The sequence below is a fragment of the Aquarana catesbeiana genome, linkage group LG04 (genome assembly GCF_042186555.1).
Source record: "Aquarana catesbeiana isolate 2022-GZ linkage group LG04, ASM4218655v1, whole genome shotgun sequence".
Classification (NCBI taxonomy): Eukaryota; Metazoa; Chordata; class Amphibia; order Anura; family Ranidae; genus Aquarana; species Aquarana catesbeiana.
Window position 1 is genome coordinate 625,284,591 of NC_133327.1, and position 20,709 is coordinate 625,305,299.

General features: G+C 44.8%; 1 protein-coding gene across 1 annotated transcript in view; it reads left to right on the forward strand.

The window, feature by feature from the left end:
• The window catches only part of LOC141140831 (calpain-8-like), an 85,833-nt gene extending 67,633 nt beyond the window's left edge, over window positions 1–18,200 (forward strand). The window contains exons 18-21 of the mRNA XM_073628338.1: window positions 4,842–4,920; window positions 6,162–6,278; window positions 16,926–16,984; window positions 17,973–18,200. Coding sequence (XP_073484439.1) covers window positions 4,842–4,920; window positions 6,162–6,278; window positions 16,926–16,984; window positions 17,973–17,996 — 279 coding nt within the window. The 3' untranslated portion in view covers window positions 17,997–18,200. The remainder of the gene's footprint in view (window positions 1–4,841; window positions 4,921–6,161; window positions 6,279–16,925; window positions 16,985–17,972) is intronic.
• The last annotated feature ends 2,509 nt before the right edge of the window (window positions 18,201–20,709 follow it).

Consider the following 20,709-nt stretch of genomic DNA (forward strand, 5'->3'; position numbering starts at 1 on the left):
CGGCCTGTAGATAAGTCTGCAATTCTGCCTCGACTGGTAGAGATCCGAATAATACTCCACCAGTGTTCACCATCCTTCCCTGTTTGGTGCGTAGAGCACCTATAGAGGGGGGAGGTCTGGGAAGACTTCACAATTTTCGCAAGTAGACGACCTGTCTGTTCCCCCTCCTCGTAAAAAGCAAATCTATTGAAAAATCTCTTTCGATCAGCTGCTGAGCTGGTAATATGATCTACCGCCTCTTGTGCAGCCAGACAGGCCTCCCTATTAGAATCATTGGGTCTATCAATAAACCGTGTCTCAAGCTGACTTACCAACCGCTCAGCCTGCTCCTTCTGTGCACTAGTTTTAGATTTAATACCCGTAACTACAGTGATAAGGATACCTCTCAGGAATGCTTTAAAGGCATCCCAAGCTGTGTTCAGGTTGGGGTGATCCATGTGATGTAGCCAAAACTCCACAATTGCATCAGTTATGCCATCATGGGAGAGAAATAGGTTTAACCAAAAGGCATTGAGTTTCCAAGGGGCCCTCGGCAGGGTCGTGTCAGGTTTAGAATTCAGATAAACCAATAGGGGAGAGTGATCTGAGATACCCCTGACTAGATATACAATGTCATGTAAGAAGCGGGACATTTGGGGTGTGTATAAGCAGAGATCAATCCTAGAGAGGGAGAGATGCGTCTTAGAGAAGTAGGAGAATTGTTTCTGCTGCGGGTTGCGGCCTTGCCAAGGGTCTATCCATCACACCTTCTCCGTGAATTTCTGCAATGCCGTTCGGGCAATTTTGCGGCCTGTCGCTGGAGTGGGATGTTTGTCCAGGACAGGGTCCATATAGCAATTAAGGTCACCCACAACAATTAGAGGTAGGTCAGGGTTGCCTAGCTGAAATGCCAGGAGGGTTCTCAATGCCTCTGAGTTAAAAGGAGGTGGGACATATAGAGCAGCAACAATGCATTTCAATTGTACTTTACATAGCAGGATCACATACCTCTCCTCTGAATCAGTTTGTCATATACTTGGAAATCCACCGATCGGTGCACCAGTACACTCGCCCCCCCCTTAAGTAGGAGGTGAGCGTGGAATGGTATGCCCATCCCACCGATAAAAAGTTAACACAAGATATCATCTCTGGAATGGGTTTCCTGAAGGGCATAGATAGCCGGTGAGTGCTTTCTGTGGACATGGACACCATGGTAGGTTTGAGTGGGTCTTGGAGACCCCTAATATTTCAGGACAATACAGGGACAGTGTTCATCTAGAAGTAATAAAGTATTTGCGATAGGGTAAAAAGAGCCCCAGGCCTTTCGTGCCCGGGATAATGCATGTTCCTGCTCAGCCGAGCATAATATACTTGGGTGTACAGCAGCATGTCAGTCACAGGGCATTGGGTAAGTGTCAAGGCACAATTCTACAGTGAATGCGCAGTGCTTAGAAGTGAGGTCAAAAGTTCTGGAATCATAGCGGCATCCTTGGTTGAACTGTGAAGAAAATTAGTGAACTAAGAACAGTAGAGTCACCATCACTGTGTGACCTAAAAAAAAATTCGCTAGCCAGCGATTTCCGACTCGGTCGGTCGATAACTGAAAGTAAACAAACCAAGCACATAGGTTTGCTTTGAGCAGTCCAACTGGCAAAACTCAAGGGGAATCAATTACCTTAGGTCTTTCCTGGTAAACTTATAGATTTTGTAAAATTCACATTGCTGACAACGCTGAGGGGAGAAAACCGTTTTGTCTCCCAGCCAAACTGCTGGTGTCCTGAAGAAAAATAGGCTAAAGGTAGCCTCCTCTTTGCTCACCCCACCTCCGGGAACAGTGGAACAGGATGTCAGTTTCCCTTCGCCGCAGCCCTCCTGGTCTGGTGAATGACATGTTTCCTACATCCCATGTAGATGTGTCTGCCGCGGATTCAAAAAGTGTGCTTGGCCTCTGACCGTAATGCGGAGTAGTGCCGGGAACAGCATGGCATATGGAGCTTGGAGTTGTTGAACCCTCTTTTTAACATCAACAAATCTCTCTCTGCGGTGCTGTACTTCTGCAGAGTAGTCAAGTTAGAAAGAGATGCGTGCACTGTTAAACTGTATATTGCGCCCTTGTCAGGGCGAGGCTCAGCCCTTCCTTCTCTGAGCTGGCAGCTCAGCTGTCGGCTAAGTGCCAGCTCCCCTCTCTCTCCACAGTTACTCAGCTGTTGTTGATATCCTGCTTGTCAGTCCTGCCTACTTATGCCGTTCAGTCCAGAGGAGCTCTGCCTTCACCTAGGTTAACATCACAAGAAACATCTCCTGCGTTCTTGTTTAAAGACTGGCTATGCTGACATCCCCTCTGGCTCTGTATCCTGCTTGCTTTTCCACTACTTTGATCCCTGACTTCTGGCTTGGCTGACTGTCCGTTCCGGTTACTGTACTTTGGCTATGTTTTGACTACGTTTGTTCTTTTTACTTTTATTATTAGACAAGTGTGATTATTTAACTGTACTTCTGTATCGGTCAGATTTCATGGTTTCTGACAGCCGTTCCCTTGCTTGGCGAAGTATAATTTCCTTGTCTTTATAGTTATAGGAGCCTGGGTAAGAGGGTGCGAGGCGGATGGCCTTGCGGAAGAGGCCTGGGTGGCACTCTGTGCGCCTGCTCCACCGAGTTCAACAAGGTGAACACCTCCCTCCCAAGGACCTTGAGCAGCCATTTTTCCACTAATTCTGTGGGGTCCTTGCCCTCCGTCTTCCCCGGGAGCCCCACAATCCACACATTGTTCCTCCTCAGACAGTTCTCAATATCATCTGACTTGAGCTCGTTTGCCCTAGCAAGTCTTGCTGTGATCTGAATGTCTCTGATTAGGGGGGCCATTTTGTCTTCTATGTCGCTAATGCGACCCTCTACAGCAGTGGTGCGCTCTCTAACCTTCTGCATATCATAACGGATAGAGCCCACTTCCTCCTTCATACTGCCAAACTGCTCTCGCAGAGTATGCACAGAGGCTGTGCAGGTATTTCCCGCTCTGAGAATGTCTGCCAGGGTGGGGGGTGTGGTCTCCTCATCTCCCCCATCCTCAATCTCAGGGAGAGCTGAATCACTAGTGGCAGAGGGGGCCTGTGAGAGCTGCTCTCCCGCCAGTGCTGCATGTAATATAGCAGGGATGGCCTCCATGTCTTCCTCCCCTCTCTGCCCCATAAGCCCAGAAAGTTTTTGTGTGTAATACATGTCCCTGGGGGGTCCTTCTCGTTTGTCTTGGGAGTTTCAGGAAGCTTACCTGCGTCCTTCAGCTTGTCAGCTCCACGTGAGCACCTGGATAAGGAAGCTGTGGCGCCATGTTGGAATTTGAACAGTCCCCTGGTCTCCGTCTGTTTGCGGGTCTGCATGGCGTCCAAAGTGTCTGGTGGCAGAACCGGGAGTGTCAGAGGTGGGTCTGGCAGGGTTGAGGACCGAAATCCTACGGTTTCACAGGCTGGGAGCAGGATCAATGCAGGATCTAGGACGGGAGCTCTGTGAGACACGTCCTCTCACATGCCGCTCTTGGCCACACCCCTGTCTTCATTCTTAACTGAAGCATAGTAAACTATGTTTATTACAAGCTGCAGAGAAAGGGTCTGGGGAATTTCTGTCCTCAGTTTCTTTCTTTGTCTCAAAAGTGAGACATCAGGGGGCTGTTTAGACCCTTGATATTTCACCAAAGCCACATAACGGGGTTTCTAAAAAAAAAAAAAAGTAAAAAAAAAAAAAAATAGTATTGTAAAAAAATAAATAAAAAAAAAAAAAAAAAAGTTTTACATTTTAAAGAATAATAAAACTACTGATACCGTCCACCGCCGTACTGACATAAATCCTAGCTCTACGGACACCCTCCACTGCGCTGCTAATATACACGCATGTGTGTTTGTGCTCAAGGGTGCACACCCTAATGCAATAGTCTGGGCGTACCAATGATTGTGTAGCAGCACAACGCATCATGCTCCTGGTTAGTGACATTAAAGGGGTTGTAAAGTCTCCAGGTCTTTCAAACCTTCTGTGCTGCAGCTGCCCCCCAGAGCCCCCCTCCCCCTTTTTCTTATCTGAACCCGTTCATTCCAGCGACAAGCTCGAGCCAAGCAGCTCCAGCCGCTGTCTCTGTCCTCATTGGATAGATTGATAGCAGCGGGAGCCATTGGCTCCCGCTGCTGTCAATCAAATCCAGTGACACGAGAGTGGGAGGTGGTCCTGCTGTCTGTGTCAATGGATGCAGCAGCGGGACCATGGCTCTCTGTGGGGGCACCCCAGAAAAGGAGGATCGGGGTTGCCCTGTGCAAAATCGTTAAAGGATATGTAAAGGTTCGTTTTTTCTTTTTTTTTTGTTTGTTTTTTTAAACAAACATGACATACTTACCTCCTGAGTGGCCCCAATCCTCTTCTTCTGGGGTCCCCCAGCGGCGCTCCTCCTCTTTTCGAGTGCCCCGTTGGAGAACCGCTCTCCCTCGGGGCACCCGTGTGAGCACACTACCATGTCCTGCTGCTGTGTCCATTGACACAGACAGCAGGACCTGGCCCCCACATCATTGGATTTGATTGACAGCAGCGGGAGCCAATGGCTCCCATTGCTATCAATCTATCCAATGAGGACCCAAGACACCGGCTGGAGCGGGTGTGCGCGTCCCCATCACTAGAGCAATCGGGCTCAGGTAAGTAAAAGGAGGGCTCTGGGGGGCTGCTGCAGCACAGGAGGCATCGGTATTGTAAAATCTTAACGTGAAAAACCCTGAGGGTTTATAACCCCTTTAAGTGCATAGCCTTGGACTGCCTAGAGTTCACATTCAGGACTGCCCACGTTACTAGCAGTAATTACTATTTGTTCTTCTTTATGATTCCCTTTACAGAAAATCTTCCTGGAAGTGGACGCCAATCACTCCGGATCCATCGATGCCCATGAAATGAGAAACGCCTTGCAGACAGCAGGTGAGTGAACTCCTAATATTCTGTACTGACCAGTGTAGCTTCATCAGATGAGGAGGGCGCCTATTGCTGTAATAGGCGCTCCACATAATACAGAGGTGCAGCGGCAAAGAAGGTGGGCTTTAACACCCACATGCCACAGATATGTGTCTATGGGTGGCAGAGGTTTCTGTGCTGAGAGTCCGCTCACTGTGCACTCCCAGCATAGAGACCAAACTGGAGAAACGGGACCAGCTCCCAATCATGTGATCACTGTGACAGCCAATCACAGTGGCCACATAAGAAGCCCCCCCCCAGGCATTATAGCTCAGTAGAAGGAATGGCAAGGCTGGCCAGGAAGTAGTTAATACATCATCAATTGTATTTTTAAATGCTATTATTATTATTTTTATTATACGGGATTTATATAGCACCAACATTTTGCTCGGCGCTTTACAATATAAAGAGGGACGGTACAATTACAGTACAGAAGGAATAGGAGGGCCCTGTTCATGGAGCTTACAATCGAAATGAAGGGGGAGGTGGTACAAAAGGTAATAGCTGCAAGGGATGATCTGATGAAGGTGCCTAAATTTAACTTGGTATCCATCAGCCCCTTGCAGTCCTTGTACAGCAGAGCTCATACTGGGAGAGGGAGAAGCAGCACAAGGAGCCAGTAAATTCTGCTTCAGTGCTCATGTGCTGACAAGGAATGTGCTGATAGGAGGAGAGAGCAGAGTGACAGAGATGTGCTCATCAGTCTGCTGCTTCTCCTTTCACTGTCCAATCACAGGCTGAAGGTGGGGAGGTGACCTGTAAAGCTCACCACACATTTTTGTCTGATTGTACAATCAACATTATATTTACCAAAAACGATGTAGTGCAAGGGCCTGCCTGATTGGACACAAAATGATTGGTTAGATTAGGGTGCTCCTATTATGTCATTTTGGTAAATTTAAAGTTGATTGTAGAAAGATTGTATAGTCAGATTGCAACATGTATGGTGGCTACATACATCGCTACAGCATCTTGCATATGTCATTTAGAAGTGAGATTTCAGTCCTGGAAGTATTTTGCTTTGTTGCAATGTGTGAGGCCCAATGTAGGATGATCACAGCAATTATCAGTAGTTAACTTAGCGGAAGTCATCTGTACACTGTGATGGGAACCTGAGAATATTATTGTATGTTATGTATTGATGACCCCTACAAGAGGGGATTTAAATTTTATTTTCAGCAGTTACATGAATTCTATTTTATTTGCAGGTTTTAACCTCAATACCAGGATTCAGGAGATCATTGTACAGCGATACGTCTCCAGCGATCTGTCCATTAATTTTGAAGATTTTATAGCATGTTTGATTCGCTTGGAGACTTTATTCAGTAAGTGGTGGAAGCTGCTCAATACTGCCCCCTGTCATCCTTGTTGTGTATAAAGGAAAATAAAACTACACTGATCTATGGAGAGGTACATGCATTCATATATGGAGATAAACATGGTCATGTAGGTGAAAATATATTTTAAACTGAACTCCTGGCAGATATTAAAGACACAAAATATTTTTTTTATATATGCAAGGAACTTTTAAGGTCACATCACATAAAGAGTTTTGCAAAACATTATATATATATAATGCACAGAGTCGCCCCAATCCTCCTCTTCTGGGGTCCCCCAGCGGCGCTCCTGACTCCTCCTCTCGAGTGCCCCGTTGGAGAGCCGCTCTCCCCCGGGGCACCAGTGTAGGTGCGCTCCCGGCTCCTGCTGATGCGTTCATTGACACAGACAGCAGTCCCCGCCCCCGTCTCCCGCATCATTCAATTTGATATATATATATATATATATATATATATATATATATATAAAAATTATATATTTATATTGATCCCCTGCAGATTTTGTAAATTTGCCCACTTACAAGGAAATTACGGGTCTCCGATTTTTATCATAGGTGTATTTTAAATGATAGAGCCAGAATATCAACCAAAATAACAATCAATCTCCCTCGGTCTGGAGTTCCTTGCAGGATTTCGCCTCATGGGGTAAGGATGATCATGAGAAAAGTGAGGGATCAGCCCAGAACTACACAGGAGGTGCTTATGAATGATCTCAAGGCAGTTGGGACCTAACAAACCATTGGTCTCACAATACGCCACCATGGATTGAAATCCTGCAATGCCTACAAGATCCCTCTCCTCAAGAAGTCACATGTACAGGCCCGTCTGAAGTTTGCCAATTAATATCTAAATGATTCAGAGAAGAATTGGGAGAAAGTGTTGTTGTCAAATGAGATCAAAATTGAGCATTAACTCAACTCGCCGTGTTTGGAGGAAGAAAAATGCTGATTATGACCCTAAGAACACCATCCCTACAGTCAAGCACGAAGGTGGAAACATGATGCTTTAGGACTGTTTCTCTGTTAAAGGTACAGGCCGACTTTGCCGCATCGAGGGGCCAATGGACGGGGCAGTGTATTGTAAAATCTTGGATGAGAACCTTCTTCCCACAGCCAGAACATTGAAGATGGGTCATGGATGAGTCTTCCAGTATGACAATGACCCAAAACATACCGCCAAGGCAACAAAGGAGTGGCTAAAGAAGAGGCACATTAGGGTCCTGGAGTGGCCTAGTCAGTCTCCAGACCTTAATCCTATAGAAAATTTATGGAAGGAGCCGAAACTTCGAGTAAAGAAGAGTGGACCAAAATCCCTTCTGAGATGTGTGCAAACCTGGTCACCAACTACAAGAAACGGCTTCCCTCTGTGCTTGCCAACAAGGGTTTCTCCATCAAGTACTAAGTCATGTTTTGCTTGGGGATCAAATACTTATTTTACTCACTGAACTGCAACTCACTTTAAAAACATTTGTATCATGTGTTTTTTCTGGATTTTTGGTTGATATTCTGTCTCTATCATTTAACCGCTTGCCGACCAGCGCACGACAATGTACGTCAGCACAATGGCACGGCTGCGCAAATGGGCGTACCTGTACGTCCCCTTTAAGATGTGGCATTGTGGGCGCACGCGCCTGACGCGTACTCCATGAGCGTGCCCGCGAGTCCTGCGGACTCGATGTGTGCTGGGGGCCCGCGATTGTGACACGGAGCTGCAGAACGGGGGGATGCCTATGTAAACAAGCATTTCCCCGTTCTGCCTAGCAACATGACAGGGATCTACTGCTCCCTGTCAACAGGAGCAGTGATCTCTGTCACTCCCTAGGACACACATAACCCCTTGATCGCCCCCTAGTGTTTAACCCCTTCCCTGCCAGTGTCATTTACACAGTAATCAGTGCATTTTTATAGCACTGATTGCTGTAAATGACAATGGTCCCAAATTAGTGTCAAGTGTCCGATGTGTCTGCCATAATGTCACAGTCACGATAAAAATCACAGATCACCGCCATTACTAATAAAAAAAAAAATAATAATAAAAATACCATAAATCTATCCCCTATTTTTTAGAAACTATAACTTTTGCGCAAACCAATCAATATATGTTTATTGAGATTTTTAAATATGTAGAAGAATACATATCGGCCTAAACTGAGAAAGAAATTTGTTTTTTTTTAAATATATTTTTTGGGGATATTTATTAGAGCAAAAAGTTTTCGCTCTTTTTTTTAGCGCAAAATATAAAAACCGCAGAGGTGATAGATATATATATATATATATATATATATTAAAATTAATAATATAAAAAAAAACGACCAAACATGCCATGAACCAAAAAAAACAAAAACAAATTTCCATCCAAAGATCATGGGGTATAAGTGAGGGTTCTGGGCTTCCAGGACTTATCTAAGGCTACATGATACATTTGTATGACCTTAAAATGCTCTATGTGATTTGGGTTGAATAAAATATCCTTGTATGAAATGATTTATGTTTCTGTATATTAATTTTGCACCTTAAAAGTCTCTTGTAAATATAAAACATTCTTTTGTGGTATAAAGTAGTTTGTTGGGGATGAGGTGCCGGAATAAAAGTCCAGTCCAAAACACTTCTTAATACTGTAAAACCTTGGATTGCGAGTATAATTTGTTCCGAAAACATGCTTGTAACCCGAAGCACTTGTATATCAAAGCGAATTTCCGCATAAGAAATAATGAAAACTCAGATGATTCGTTCCACAACCATTTATTCATAAATCCTTCAGTTTATAGTCCATATAAAAAGATTATAGCAATGTGATTGTGTAACCATTAAATGTGCATCCACAAATGGCAGCCTCCACAAGGGGATTAAAGCAAAATCCAGCAGGAGCTACAGTGTAGAAAAGAAAAGAGAGGCGCCTCTAAGGGTCGGTTCACACATGGGCAACACGACTTTAGCGCGACTTTGTACCGCGACTTCAACGCGGCTTCAGCGCGACTTTAGCGCGACTTCAGCGCGACTTCGGCAAATTACGAGGCGACTTGAAGTCGCCTCCATGACAGGCGACTTTGCCTGTGGCCAATCACCTCTCTGGGAGGGAGGGGGGGAGGGAGGGGTTTTCTCTGCAAAGTCGCTTGACTTTACAGAGAGATCCGACTTGCAGGCGACTTACATTGAGTTGAATGGGTACAAGTCGCCTACAAGTCGGATAGAAGTAGTACAGGAACCTTTTCTGAAGTCGGAGCGACTTCAGTAGTGTCAATTAAGACGCTCCCATTGCCTACCATGTTAATCTAAATACAAAGCGACTTGGGGCGACTTGGGGCGACTTGAGGGCGTACAAGTCGGATCCCAAGTCGCCCCAGTGTGAACCGACCCTAAGTGTAGTAATATGGTTACATTTAATGAAGGTGCAACATTTAGCAACTCACATGGTTGATGATTAAAACGGGCACGTCTAAGTATGCAGGCATCCGGGGTAAAGAAATCCACATAGACCATCCTCCGCACTGCCGGCTACCACCGCAGTAGAGCGAACTGAAAGCGAGGCTTGAAGCACTCGTGGAGTGCAGCATGGAAGGGATGACATTGGTGGCAGTGCAGAGGATGGTCTATGTAGACAGCTTTACCCCAGATGCCTGCATACTTAGATGTGTCTGTTTTTAATCATCAACCATGTGAGTTGCTAAATGTTGTACTTTCATTAAAGCCTTTGTTAACCCCCCAAAAATGGATCCTGCTCCTTTAACCACTTAAGGACCGCCTCACGCCGATGTACGTCGGCAAGGCGGCACGGGCAGGCAAAATCACGTACATATACGTGATTTGCCTCCCGCGGGTGGGCGGTCCTGTTATGTCCCCCGGCGATCGGAGGTGAGGGGGAGGCCATCCGTTCGTGGCCCCCCCTCGCGATCGCCGCCGGCCAATCAGATCACTTCCTTTGCTGCTGTATGCTAAACAGCAGCAAAGGAAATGATGTCATCTCTCCTCGGCTCGGTATTTTCCGTTGCAGCGCCGAGGAGAGAAGACTTCACTGTGAGTGCACAACACTACACACACAGTAGAACATGCCAGGCACACAAAACACCCCGATCCCCCCCCCCCGTCACAAACTGACACCAGCAGTTAGTTTTTTTTTTTTTTTTCTGATTACTGCATTGGTGTCAGTTTGTGACAGCTACAGTGTTGGGACAGTGAGTATTACCCCCCTTTAGGTCTAGGATACCCCCCTAACCCCCCTAATAAAGTTTTAACCCCTTGATCACCCCCTGTCGCCAGTGTCACTAAGCGATCATTTTTCTGATCGCTGTATTAGTGTCGCTGGTGACGCTAGTTAGTGAGGTAAATATTTAGGTTCGCCGTCAGCGTTTTATAGTGACAGGGACCCCCATATACTATCTAATAAATGTTTTAACCCCTTGATTGCCCCCTAGTTAACCCTTTCACCACTGATCACCGTATAACCGTTACGGGTGACGCTGGTTAGTTCGTTTATTTTTTATAGTGTCAGGGAACCCGCCGTTTATTACCGAATAAAGGTTTAGCCCCCTGATCGCCCGGCGGTGATATGCGTCGCCCCAGGCAGCGTCAGATTAGCGCCAGTATCGCTAACACCCACGCACGCGGCATACGCCTCCCTTAGTGGTATAGTATCTGAACGGATCAATATCTGGTCCGATCAGATCTATACTAGCGTCCCCAGCAGTTTAGGGTTCCCAAAAACGCAGTGTTAGCGGGATCAGCCCAGATACCTGCTAGCACCTGCGTTTTGCCCCTCCGCCCGGCCCAGCCCAGCCCACCCAAGTGCAGTATCGATCGATCACTGTCACTTACAAGGCACTAAACGCATAACTGCAGTGTTCGCAGAGTCAGGCCTGATCCCTGCGATCGCTAACAGTTTTTTTGGTAGCATTTTGGTGAACTGGCAAGCACCAGCCCCAGGCAGCGTCAGGTTAGCGCCAGTACCGCTAACACCCACACACGCGCCGTACACCTCCCTTAGTGGTATAGTATCTGAACGGATCAATATCTGATCCGATCAGATCTATACTAGCGTCCCCAGCAGTTTAGGGTTCCCAAAAACGCAGTGTTAGCGGGATCAGCCCAGATACCTGCTAGCACCTGCGTTTTGCCCCTCCGCCCGGCCCAGCCCAGCCCACCCAAGTGCAGTATCGATCGATCACTGTCACTTACAAAACACTAAACACATAACTGCAGCGTTCGCAGAGTCAGGCCTGATCCCTGCGATCGCTAACAGTTTTTTTGGTAGCTTTTTATTGAACTGGCAAGCACCAGCGGCCTAGTACACCCCGGTCGTAGTCAAACCAGCACTGCAGTAACACTTGGGGACGTGGCGAGTCCCATAAGTTCAGTTCAAGCTGGTGAGGTGGCAAGCACAAGTAGTGTCCCGCTGCCACCAAGAAGACAAACACAGGCCCGTCGTGCCCATAGTGCCCTTCCTGCTGCATTCGCCAATCCTAATTGGGAACCCACCACTTCTGCAGCGCCCGTACTTCCCCCATTCACATTCCCAACCAAATGCAGTTGGCTGCATGAGAGGCATTTTTATGTCCTCCCGAGTACCCCTACCCAACGAACCCCCCCAAAAAAGATGTCGTGTCTGCAGCAAGCGCGGATATAGGCGTGACACCCGCTATTATTGTCCCTCCTGTCCTGACAATCCTGGTCTTTGCATTGGTGAATGTTTTGAATGCTACCATTCACTAGTTGAGTATTAGCGTAGGGTACAGCATTGCACAGACTAGGCACACTTTCACAGGGTCTCCCAAGATGCCATCACATTTTGAGAGACCCGAACCTGGAACCGGTTACAGTTATAAAAGTTAGTTACAAAGAAAAGTGTAAACAAAAAAAAAAACACATACAAAAATATAAAATAAAAAAAATAGTTGTCATTTTATTGTTCTCTCTCTCTCTATTCTCTCTCTATTGTTCTGTCCTTTTTTACTGTATTCTATTCTGCAATGTTTTATTGTTATTATGTTTTATCATGTTTGTTTTTCAGGTCTGCAATTTATTGTTAACCATTTTTTTGTCTTCAGGTACGCCATTCACGACTTTGAGTGGTTATACCAGAATGATGCCTGCAGGTTTAGGTATCATCTTGGTATCATTCTTTTCAGCCAGCGGTCGGCTTTCATGTAAAAGCAATCCTAGCGGCTAATTAGCCTCTAGACTGCCTTTACAAGCCGTGGGAGGGAATGCCCCCCCCCCCCACCGTCTTCCGTGTTTTTCTCTGGCTCTCCTGTCTCAACAGGGAACCTGAGAATGAAGCCGGTGATTCAGCCAGCTGACCATAGAGCTGATCAGAGACCAGAGTGGCTCCAAACATCTCTATGGCCTAAGAAACCGGAAGCTACGAGCATTTTATGACTTAGATTTCGCCGGATGTAAATAGCGCCATTGGGAAATTGGGGAAGCATTTTATCACACCGATCTTAGTGTGGTCAGATGCTTTGAGGGCAGAGGAGAGATCTAGGGTCTAATAGACCCCAATTTTTTCAAAAAAGAGTACCTGTCACTACCTATTGCTATTATAGGGGATATTCACATTCCCCGAGATAACAATAAAAACGATTAAAAAAAAAAAAAAAAAATGAAAGGAACAGTTTAAAAATAAGATAAAAAAGCAAAAAAATAATAAAAAAAAAAAAAAAAAAAAAAAAAGCACCCCTGTCGCCTCCTGCTCTTGCACTAAGGCGAATGCAAGCGGTGGTCTGTCGTCAAACGTAAACAGCAATTGCACCATGCATGTGAGGTATCACCGCGAAGGTCAGATCGAGGGCAGTAATTTTAGCAGTAGACCTCCTCTGTAAATCTAAAGTGGTAACCTGTAAAGGCTTTTAAAGGCTTTTAAAAATGTATTTATTTTGTTGCCACTGCACGTTTGTGCGCAATTGTAAAGCATGTTTGGTATCCATGTACTCGGCCTAAGATCATCTTTTTTATTTCATCAAACATTTGGGCAATATAGTGTGTTTTAGTGCATTAAAATTTTAAAAAGTGTGTTTTTTCCCCAAAAAATGCGTTTGAAAAATCGTTGCGCAAATACTGTGTGAAAAAAAAAAATGAAACACCCACCATTTTAATCTGTAGGGCATTTGCTTTAAAAAAATATATAATGTTTGGGGGTTCAAAGTAATTTTCTTCCAAAAAAAAAAAAACTTTTTCATGTAATCAAAAAGTGTCAGAAAGGGCTTTGTCTTCAAGTGGTTAGAAGAGTGGGTGATGTGTGACATAAGCTTCTAAATGTTGTGCATAAAATGCCAGGACAGTTCAAAACCCCCCCAAATGACCCCATTTTGGAAAGTAGACACCCCAAGCTATTTGCTGAGAGGCATGTCGAGTACATGGAATATTTTATATTGCGACACAAGTTGCGGGAAAGAGACAAATTTTTTTTTTTTTTTGCACAAAGTTGTCACTAAATGATATATTGCTCAAACATGCCATGGGAATATGTGAGATCACACCCCAAAATACATTCTGCTGCTTCTCCTGAGTACGGGGATACCACATGTGTGAGACTTTTTGGGAGCCTAGCCGCGCACGGGACCCCGAAAACCAAGCACCGCCTTCAGGCTTTCTAAGGGCGTGAATTTTTGATTTCACTCTTCACTGCCTATCACAGTTTCGGAGGCCATGGAATGCCCAGGTGGCACAAAACCCCCCCAAATGACCCCATTTTGTAAAGTAGACACCCCAAGCTATTTGCTGAGAGGTATAGTGAGTATTTTTCAGACCTCACTTTTTGTCACAAAGTTTTGAAAATTGAAAAAAGAAAAAAAAAATGTTTTTTCTTGTCTTTCTTCATTTTCAAAAACAAATGAGAGCTGCAAAATACTCACCATGCCTCTCAGCAAATAGCTTGGGGTGTCTACTTTCCAAAATGGGGTCATTTGGGGGGGTTTTGTGCCACCTGGGCATTCCATGGCCTCCGAAACGGTGATAGGCAGTGAAGAGTAAAATCAAAAATTCACACCCTTAAAAACGCTGAAGGCGGTGATTGGTTTTCGGGGCCCCGTACGCGGCTAGGCTCCCAAAAAGTCCCACACATGTGGTATCACCATACTCAGGAGAAGCAGCTAAATGTATTTTGGGGTGCAATTCCACATATGCCCATGGCCTGTGTGAGCAATATATCATTTAGTGACAACTTTGTACAAAAAAAAAAAAAATGTGTCACTTTCCCGCAACTTGTGTCAAAATATAAAATATTCCATGGACTCAATATGCCTCTCAGCAAATAGCTTGGGGTGTCGACTTTCCAAAATGGGGTCATTTGGGGGGGGTTTGTGCCACCTGGGCATTCCATGGCCTCCGAAACTGTGATAGGCAGTGAAGAGTGAAATCAAAAATTTACACCCTTAGAAATCCTGAAGGCGGTGATTGGTTTTCGGGGTCCCGTACGCGGCTAGGCTCCCAAAAAGTCCCACACATGTGGTATCCCCGTACTCAGGAGAAGCAGCTGAATGTATTTTGGGGTGCAATTTCACATAGGCCCATGGCCTGTGTGAGCAATATATCATTTAGTGACAACTTTTTGTAAATATTTTTTTTTTTTTGTCATTATTCAATCACTTGGGACAAAAAAAATAAATATTCAATGGGTTCAACATGCCTCTCAGCAATTTCCTTGGGGTGTCTACTTTCCAAAATGGGGTCATTTGGGGGGGTTTTGTACTGCCCTGCCATTTTAGCACCTCAAGAAATGACATAGGCAGTCATAAACTAAAAGCTGTGTAAATTCCAGAAAATGTACCCTAGTTTGTAGACGCTATAACTTTTGCGCAAACCAATAAATATACGCTTATTGACATTTTTTTTACCAAAGACATGTGGCCGAATACATTTTGGCCTAAATGTATGACTAAAATTGAGTTTATTGGATTTTTTTTATAACAAAAAGTAGAAAATATCATTTTTTTTCAAAATTTTCGGTCTTTTTCCGTTTATAGCGCAAAAAATAAAAACCGCAGAGGTGATCAAATACCATCAAAAGAAAGCTCTATTTGTGGGAAGAAAAGGACGCAAATTTCGTTTGGGTACAGCATTGCATGACCGCGCAATTAGCAGTTAAAGCGACGCAGTGCCAAATTGGAAAAAGACCTCTGGTCCTTAGGCAGCATAATGGTCCGGGGCTCAAGTGGTTAAAGCATGTTATATGACACAATTCTTGTCCTGTGTCATTTGGTCCTCTTGTAACACCTAAAAAACCTGGCTGATCCTGCCAGTTTCTTCCCACCCCTCTGTAAACTGACCACTCTGTATCATGGCTGCTGAGACCAAACACTGTGGTCAGTTTAGGTGCCTCTGTCATCAGCAGCCTGCTATCTGCCCTCCTCTCTGCTCCTGTTTCCTCCTCTCCCCTCCTCTCTTTGTCTGTGTGTGAGCTGCTCCTCCCCCCTCCTGCTGCTCTCATAACACTAACCTGTATACACCATCAGCACTGCCTCCTATTGCAGTGTCCCCCTCTGTGAGTGATTTATAAATATAAATGCTGCAAATACCTCATTTAAGAGCCGAGATTGCGATCACATGACCAGCTAGCACTCTCCTCCTCTCCTCTTCCCCTCAAGACTGACATCAGCAGAGGAATCTCATCCCCGCCTGCTGTATCTCTCAGAGGAAGAAAGGAGAAAGCTGGCCAATCGCAATCTCAGCAGTGAAATAAGGTATTTACAGCATTTTATTTTTATAAATCACACACAGAGGGGGATACTACAATAGGAGGCAGTGCTGATGGTGTATACAGGTTAGAGTGGCTTAACAACCACTTTAAATGTAACCATATTGCTACACTTAGAGGCGCCTCTCTTCTCTTTTATACTCAGTTGTGACATATATCAAGACATCGCTTGAATATCAAGTAAAACTAATTTTTATAAAATGTTGCTTGTCTTACAAAACGTTCTCAAACCAAGTTACTCTTTAAACCAAGGTTTTACTGTATATTAGTTATTAAAAATCACTATTTAATCCACCTATATATACACACTTAAAAAAATTCTTAGCGTATTCATAAAAAATTGCAGAGCTATTTGTCCTGTGAAATAGCATGTACATTCATTCTGTGTGAGTGGGGGAAATCAAACTCAAACTGCATAATGGCCACTAGATGGTGCTGATGATCATAGGAAGTAACTAATTATTTAATATGATTGTCACCTCTATCTAGTGGTCATGACACTGTATTTTCCTGATTCACTCTCTTCTGTATGAATAAAAAACATTTGATCTGGAGAGATACTAGGCTAATAACATTTGTTTTTTTTACAGAACAAATGTTTATGCACCTGTGCAAAATAGCTCAGCAGTTTTTTTAAATACACACGCCATAAAGTGTATCTGTAAACACATTTTCTACTTTTGGATAGAGTACAGAAAAATTCAAACCCCTGTCATTTTTTTTGGTCCATTGGGTAGATTCCTCTAGACTTCCTGTCATGGTGACTTCAAAGTGTGTGTGGGAGGAGCATTCCTTCTTAAATATGTGCCCCCATTAAAAGATTTCACCTCACCTCCTATGGCAACCAATCAAGTGGTAGCTTTCAAATTCTAATCTTCTGTCTGAATAGTAATTGTAGCAATACAGCACACCCACCAGTAAAATACATTTTTTTTTTTTGCTCTTTAGAAATGTTTGACATATTGGACGCAGACAAGAACGGAAGCATCAGTTTGTCCTTATCTGAGGTAATTTTCTCCATTTTAGAGTAATGGGCTCCATAATAAAATGCACAACTTGTAGGATCATCAAATTTTGGAGAACATTTAGAAGGAATGTAATAATTAGTTGTAATGCTATTTTTTACTATTTAAATATTATTGTTTTACAGATTAACATTTAAAGCCCAACTGCACCTTTATTGTAGTTAAGCATAGGCCTACAGTTAGAAAACAGTCACAGATTGAATAGAATTACCTGTCCCCTGCCAGTATGCTGCTGAAAAGGACCCTTGCTCTTTGTGTGGAAGCAGTGGTCTTTCTACAGAGGTGCAAGACACCACTTAAAGCATTTGTATACATACCCCGCTTGATCATTTTTACCTACAGGTTAGTCTATAATAAGGCTTACCTGTAGGTAAAATGAATATCTCCTAAACCTCCAAGGTTTAGGAGATATTCACTCTGCATGCAGCTGCTGACGTCAACGGGGCATGCGCTCTGAAGGTCTGGTGGATCATGCCGGAACTTCAGAGCTCCTTGCTGGAACGGAGGACTCCCGTGCACATGTGCAGGAGTGACGTCATCGTGGCTCCGGCCACTCGCAGCGCAGAAGCCCACGAACCCGGACGAAACGCAGAAAAAACATGTCAGCGGTGACCGGGCGCGCTGCGGGGCTTTGTTCTAAGGTAAGTATTCCATAATGTGTTAGTATGCGGTGCATACTAGCACATTATGCTATTGTCATGCAGGGGTTTTTTTTGGGGGGGGGGGGGGGGTTCAGCGGTTTACTATCGATTTAATGTGTAGCAGATCTCTCCAATCAGCACGGAACGTAAACTTTTATCCAGAGCTAGGAAAAAGTTCTGGCTTTGGATTACCTTTAAAGCGCCACCTGCTGGATGCATGTATATATAATTTTTATTTGTTATAGCCTTGGCCTATACATACAGTATATACAAAACCTCCATACATTCATTTTACATAACTGTACTTATTTTTTTTTTTTTTTTCACAGTGGCTCTGTGCTGCACTCATATGAAGAGAACTCCATACACAGAACGAGTGACTGTGTATCGTCTTTGAAATACCTGTTTGCTCAAAGACAGAACTATCTTTACTAGAAATAATGATAACCCTTATCAGGAATATAGAAAATGACCAGTGTATTGCATTTCATGTAAAAGACTTTTTCTGTATATAAAAAACACCTAACAAAAGTCACTATAAAATTAGTATGTTATGGTTGGTTTGTCTGTGTAAATCTTTTCAGCTGTAATACATAAACTAATTCCCTTCAACCACAGACTTGTGGGCATCCAGAGCTTTAAGAACATCCCCACTGGTGGTGATAAATTGAATAATTAAAATGCATTATTGATTTAATATGAAAACGTGCCCCTTTAGGTATTGGGATGGAAGGTAAAATGGTTGCTCACTGATTCCAACAACTTCACATAAATCTGATTTGTCCTTTTCTGGCTGGAGTGTGACAATTATCGATCCAACCATACACCCCCCACCACTTGCAGCTCCAACACATCTGTAACGCAGTGAGCTTGACTGATGTCATAAATCTGCGATAAATCCCATATCTCTCTATGGAGAATCCAGATAAGGATGCAAGGTAAAGAGAGATACCTTAGCAAGCGCCCTCTGGTGGATCCTCTATAGGGATATACAGTAAAACCTTGGATTGTGAGCAGTGGCGCTGGTGCTCAAAATTTTTGGGGGGTGCAAACTAACTGAAAAATACTGAACCCCCCCATCAATTGCAGCCACTTGTGCCCTTCAAATGCAGCCACTTGTGCCCGTCAAATGCAGCCACTTACCCTGGCAATAAACCCCCCCCCCCCCCCGCTCTGGGCTCGCTCCTCTCATGCTTCCTCCGCTTGCCAAAGCGCCACTAGGCATCCAATAGGTTTGCCTGGTGCTTTGGCCAATCGGGAAACAGGTCTCCCTGACCTGCCTCCTGATTGGTGGGGAGGTACTGTAGTGTGAAGATAGCGAAAAATTCATTCGCTATGGTCACACAATTGGGTGGGATCAGGGCGCACTCTCTGCACCCTGAGCTCACCCTTTTTTGAAGCTGATTAGAGCCTCTGGCTCTAATCACATGCTTCAAAAAAAACCCACCCCCTTCTCACCCCTGCCAAAGTAATCCATGTATCTGGCGTCCTGAAAGGGGCCGGGCACATGGATAGGGAGGCGGCGACAGGGAGGGGGGGGGGGGGGTGGCGGCACCCTCAATGCACGGGCCGCCACTGATTGTGAGCATAATTTGTTCAGGAAACATGCTTGTTATCCAAAGCACTTGTACATCAAAGCAAATTTCCCCATAAGAAATAATGGAAACTCAGATGATTAATTCAACAACCATTTATTCATAGGTCTTTCAGTTTATAGTCCATATAAAAAGATTATAGCAATGTGATAGGTTGTGTAACCATAAAATGTCCATCCACAAATGGAAGCCTCCACAAGGGGATTCAAAGCAAAATCCATCAGGAGCTCTAGAGCATAAAAGAGAAGAGAGGCGCCTCTAAGTGTAGCAATATGGTTACATTTAATGAAGGTACAACATTTAGTAACTCACATGGTTGATGATTAAAACAGGCACATCTAAGTATGCAGGCATCCGGGGTAAAGTTGTCCACATAGACTGTCCTCCACACCGCAGGCAATCTGCAATCGTTACCAGAAAGCCTACCCTGCAGTATCTGAAAGCAAGGTTTGAAGAGCTCGTGGAGCGCACAGTGGAAGGGATGACGTCGATGGCGGTGCGGAGGATGATGAGTTGGTAGGACGTGAGTTGCTAAATGTTGTACCTTCATTAAATGAAACCATATTGTCACACTTAGAGGCACCTCTCTTCTCTTTTATACTCAGTTGTGACATGACGCCAGGGCCGGTACAAGGCAGGGGAGGAAGGGGCGGATGCCCTGGGCGGACCAATTTACTAGAGTAAGGGGGCGCAGGTGAAGTGTCGGCAGCGGCTGGACTGTACACACAGGCTGCGCTAGAAGAATACAGTACTGCACAGCCAGTCAGAGCTGCAACGATGTGCCGAGTGCGCTCCCGCACAAGCGAGGACGAGCCCTTCCTTGTCTGGCTGACCAATCTGCGCCCGACAGGCATCTCCTAGTCCCGTTCAGCGTGTTGTCACTGAGAGGCCGGCCGGGAGGTGGGAGAGGAGAGGAGCGAAGCTGCGAGTGTGATCTAGAGAAGGAGGAGGAGGAACTAAGCAATCGTAAGCCATCAGCCATCTGCAGATAAGTTTGTTAGCTCCTTTTCTTGGGGGGCTAAGGGGTGGTTAATAAATTACCAATGATATTTTTGTAATATGCATGAAGGGGTTAATGTGCATTGTCACTGCTGCATTAGTGACAAGTGGCAGTTAATTAACCCCTTTGGGCTGCATTAGTGGCACCAGTGTCAGTGTTAATTAATCCCTTCATGCTGAAGCATAAAGGGGTTAATTAACACTGACGCTGCTACTGCAGCCCAAAAGGGGTTAATTAACTGCCACTTGTCACTAATACAGTAGTGACAATACACATTAACCCCATTCATGCTGCATATTACAAATACCATGGGTAATTAACCACTTGCCTTGGGATGACAGCTACAAGCACCGTGACGTACCCATATGTCACTGCCTGTTTCAGCCTAGGGTCACACTGTAGCGAACACAGACATCGCATGCGATTCACACCCACACTGTGGTGCCGATCATATGGGATGTCTGTGCAATG